Here is a 4,684-nt window from a genome sequence, read left to right as displayed (position 1 = left end):
TTAATTTTGCTCATGAGCAACTTCTACTTCTGGAGCCACTTGATGAGTTTCAGTGACTTTCTTTTTGTCATCTCATCATTTATAAGTCTCCTGAGATGCGTGAACCGGGTCATGTTTATCCTTCTACCTGCATGTCATTCAAAGGACTGCAACTGGCGCGTTGTTCAATGCGCATGCGCTGTGGAAAATTCCCGCTGTTATTACCGTCTGACTTTGGTTACGTCATCAAAAGAGGACGGAACATACTCTGCCGTTCATACGAGTAAAACTGAAACATATGTTAACAGTGCAGGTATGCCACCAAAGCGTGTTCGAAAAGCCATTCAGACCCGTGCCTGGGTCACCACGTTCCATGCCAGTGAGGAGTCTGGCACGGAGAAAGCGACGAGCAGTCAAAAAGGCAGTAAGTTGTTTGATTTTCTTGAGATTTGCTAACAAGCTAATTAGCATGGGGAGCAGCTACCCCGGTGTCACGTCACGTGCTTGGCTCGGAGCAACGCAAACCCCAGCTTCACTTGCAAGCCTCAAACCGGAACACATTAATGCACAAATGTTATTACACAATTGTGTAAAATACACATACAAATGTAATATTACAGTGTGTCCGTGTATGGTTTGCTCAGTCTTATAGATCATTTTCTTTTCAATACAATGGCTGCATTGTTTTTAATGATTATAATTAGAGTTCTTGATCACAAATGTGCTAGAAACTTAACATAAAACATGTTGAATACAAAAACGGCACAAAGTAACGCAGTGTCTAGCAAGGTAAGACATTTTAGCTTGGAAATAATTGTCCTTAATCACGTGTGTGTATATATGTATGTATTGTGTTTTTTGCATGTTTATTTTTATTAATTGAATTAATTATCTTGTTTCCAATGTTGCTTACACAAGTCAATGTAGCTTTTTAGTTTTCTTTAATTTTATAAGTGAACTTCTCTGTGCCCACTGTCTCAGGTGTTTCAACAGCCCCAACTGGTTTGTTGGTTGAAAAAAGGTCCAATGAAATTGAAATGCTGGAGATGAAGGTGCAATGGCAAAATGAAAAAATCAATGAGCTGACAAAGAAACGAGACTTTCTGAAAGAACAGTTGGCATCAGGTTACTCTCACTACAATTAACTGAATGTTGCCCCTGAATTTTTATATTTGCTCTAACATTATAACTATACAGTTAGACAGTTTTATAATTAATTTTCCTTTTTATATTGTTTTACAGTTCTCAAAAAGGACACACCCTCTGAAAAGGATTCAGAAGACACAAGAAGTCTTTCTTCAGACACAACACAATGTTCGTCTGTGTCTTCAGAGTGCTCATCACCACTGTCCTCAGATGATGACAAGAAGAAGAAGAGTAAGACCAAAAAAAGACTGAAAAAGGAAAAGGGAAAAACATCAAAGCAGATTAAGGACAAAGATTATCAGAGTGGTAAAAATGTTACAAATTTTAGTTTTATTTGAATATTAATTCATTCAAGTCATTGTTACATTACTTTTTTTTTGACATTTCTAATCTGGTTATGTTTTCTGAATTTTGATTCCAGCCCAATCTCCAAATCAGGTTGTGTCCAGGTACCAATCTCTGCTCAAGCTTTACAGGAAAGGGGGGACAATGGCCCGAGCATTTAAGCGCTACGGAGTGGATCGGAACACCATCGTAATAACCGCTCCCATTGCAGAACTGTCAATTGCTGCACCGAGAAAGTATGCAGAAATCTTACAAAACTACAGCAATCAGGTTAAACTCTCTGTGTTTGCAGCACACTGTGCATTTGCAATTGCAGAGGATCCAGAGGTAAAACAGCTGGTTAAAGACTACAAAACCAATGGAAAGCTACTGCCTTTTAAGATAAAGTAAGGAAATACTGCCTTGTTTTCCATCATTGGTGTCTCGAGTATTTCACAGTTCTGTTTACAGTATAAGAATGACCACTGTCAAGATACTGATTTACTGTTGCCCGTTCAGAGTTCTGTCTACAACAACTATTTGCACTGACAAAAAATAAATATTGTTATGAATATTTTGTGTTAACCACTGCGGGTGTTGATATTTTTATGTTCATTTAGTTTTTTTTTCTTCAAACATAAATATTTCGTTCAGAACCACAGGTCAAGCATTTTATTTACCTTTATATGTTTCGATGGAGTCTGCTTTATTTGCACTTATGCACATATTTTAGTTTGTTATAATAATTTAGTGTTAGCCAGTGCAGGTGCTATGTATGTTGATGAGGCACTGTTTCATTGTTTTATATAAATACAGTATGTTATACAAATTTACAAAATGTAAATACAAAGGATATTTCCCTCATTCCAGTGTCATGTATTCTTTTTTCATTGAAGTCATAGTCTTCAGTACGGACACCAGGTCCATAGAAAGCTTAAATATGTTAACAAATATTTAATTACACATAAATAGTCTTCACTTTAGAAAGTCTCAAAATAGGCTTAATTAGCTATTAGCTATCCACTTAATTAATAATGCATAAATGGATTAATAAGAACTTTGTTCATGGTTTGTTAAGTATGAATAAGCCATAAATAAACAGCTTTTACATGAAACTAGTCATTAGAAGTTAAGCATTAATTAATGTGTTTGTCAGTTGCTTAAAAGTACTTTGTTAATGGTTTGTTACATATGAATAAGAAATAAGAAAACAGCTTTTACAAGGGACTAATCATTAAAAACAAAGCATTAATTAATTGTTAATTGTTTATTAAGTAAGAGTCATTGTTAGTTAATTATTTGTTAGTAGTTACTTACATGTTTGTTCATGTGTAATTAAGGCTAAATAAGATGTAGTTATTATAAAGTGTTACCGAATAATCATTTACAAGTTATTTGTACAACAGGCCCATTTTAAATCCCAACAGTTTCTTAGCAGCCAATAGAAATGTGTTCTTTACTAACTTTACTTGGTTTAAAAATCTTACTAAAATAAACAGAGTGCCGTATTGCAAAACCCAATCATACTTGTTATGTAAACATTAGCTTTGTAGATATTTGTGTGCAACAAAAACCAAACTTAAATATTTGTCATTCTTTATTGAAAAACAACAAAATACAGGTATACAGAAAGTGTTGGAAAATGATAATGTGAAAGTATTGCTCTTTAAATGAAATACTACTTATTTTTAAATAGAAAAACTAAAAATGTCCTGTACAGCAACATGACAGAAGAATGGTGGTCTGTCTGTCAGAATGTGCTGAACAGATTTGCTCTATGAAGAGGAGCCTTAATGTGTACGAGGTTCCCCTTGAGTAATATTGGTTTGGGTTATGTATCGCCACATCAGCATGTAAATGCTGAACCAATCTGGAATAAAGACTGCTGATAGAGGAAAAACAAGTAAATAGGAGGGAAAATTAATACAACTAGGAAACCAAAATAAAAACAGCAACCAGCAGCTCCACCTGTGAAGAAACATTTCTAAGTGTCGTCAAGAAAACGTGGGATGAACAACTATAAGCATGTAAACCATGAACCACAAACATCATGAACAACAAACATCAACAAGCATGTGTTCGTGCGTGTGCTGGGATGTGAAGTGTTGGACCGCCAAGGACCAGGTGCACTCTGGAACGGCCACAAGCGCCAGAAAATCTTGCTACAGAGAACTCAGCAAGGCCACATCCAGAACCGGGCTGACACAGGTCATGGGCCACAGGACACAGGAATCACACAGCATTTCCACCTGAAACAGAATCATTCAAATTAGAATCAAATACAACAGTTGTTCAGCATGACATCAAATGGATTTTTAAAGAAGGCAATTGGACTTCTTTGGTTTCATAAATATAGGAGGGTTGATCTTAAGCCTGATTCATGCTTCTCATCCAGCTTCATGCTGGATTTTATCCAGAATCGAGACTTTGAAAATATGTAGTTTAATTACAGTTTGATTTATTTGACACCTGTATAATGTTTATTTTGTTTTTTCCCCCTAAATGCCTAACATTTTAGTTTAACATGAATATTTGTCATTCATCCCAATACATAAAGTTACACATTAAAGACTGTCCAAAAATTAAATTGTTTCTCTGAGTAATTAACCATAGAATTAGATGGAAGTTAATAACATGATTGTTTCCCATCTAAACAGCCCTAGTCACAGACAATTCAAGGGTGGGGAAGATTTTCTTCTAGTTACACAGCAATGTAACGTCGGCATATTATACAGCTAATGCTTCAATTTTTTAAATCTCAACCAAAATATGAAGTATTGTGTTTGTACCCTGGAGTCCGTGGTGAAGTGATGACTCTCAAAGTGTTCACTGCACAAGCGGGAGAATGAATTGGGAGTCCAGCACTCTCTTCTTTGGTTGCTCACCCAAAGGTCAAGCCTCTCTGGATCACCTAGAGAAAAACTTCATACAAAGAACTAATTAAGTATATGGCTTTAAAATACTTACCGGAAATTACTGACTCGCAAGGGCGCCAGTTTGTTTTCAGAATTGCTGGGGACAATAACCATACACTTGAGTGGGGTTTAAAAATTGCTGGGGACAATAAAGTAGGCTAGCACAGGGGTCGGCAATCCGCGGCTCTGGAGCCGCATGCGGCTCTTCCATCCATCTGATGCGGCTCTCTGTGCTTATAAAATAATGAATGGATATTTAAATAAAATGCTTTATATTTTACTGCATTAATTTTACACCTGTATGCCAATTCTAAATGTAA

The 4,684-nt window shown here is 36.0% G+C and overlaps 1 protein-coding gene across 1 annotated transcript; it reads left to right on the top strand.

Annotated features, from left to right (window-relative positions):
* Positions 1 to 292: 292 nt before the first annotated feature.
* Positions 293 to 1,998, top strand: LOC139061615 (coiled-coil domain-containing protein 106-like). Its single transcript, XM_070552877.1, has 4 exons — positions 293 to 403; positions 1,222 to 1,431; positions 1,547 to 1,797; positions 1,969 to 1,998. The coding sequence occupies exons 1-4, from the start codon at positions 295 to 297 to the stop codon at positions 1,996 to 1,998; spliced, it is 600 nt and encodes a 199-aa protein (XP_070408978.1). The 5' UTR covers positions 293 to 294.
* The last annotated feature ends 2,686 nt before the right edge of the window (positions 1,999 to 4,684 follow it).

This window comes from Nothobranchius furzeri, chromosome 7 (assembly GCF_043380555.1).
Source record: "Nothobranchius furzeri strain GRZ-AD chromosome 7, NfurGRZ-RIMD1, whole genome shotgun sequence".
Lineage (NCBI taxonomy): Eukaryota > Metazoa > Chordata > Actinopteri > Cyprinodontiformes > Nothobranchiidae > Nothobranchius > Nothobranchius furzeri.
The sequence above is the reverse complement of the archived record's forward strand: the minus strand, read 5'-3'. Positions and strand labels throughout refer to the sequence as shown.

Bases quoted from the DNA above. Each gene is read 5' to 3' on its own strand.
- LOC139061615 (XM_070552877.1), top strand. From the start codon at position 295: ATGCCACCAAAGCGTGTTCGAAAAGCCATTCAGACCCGTGCCTGGGTC. The intron at 1,432-1,546 runs GTAAAAATGTTA...TTTTGATTCCAG, and splicing joins GGACAAAGATTATCAGAGTG to CCCAATCTCCAAATCAGGTT. The intron at 1,798-1,968 runs GTAAAACAGCTG...TTGCCCGTTCAG, and splicing joins CAATTGCAGAGGATCCAGAG to AGTTCTGTCTACAACAACTA.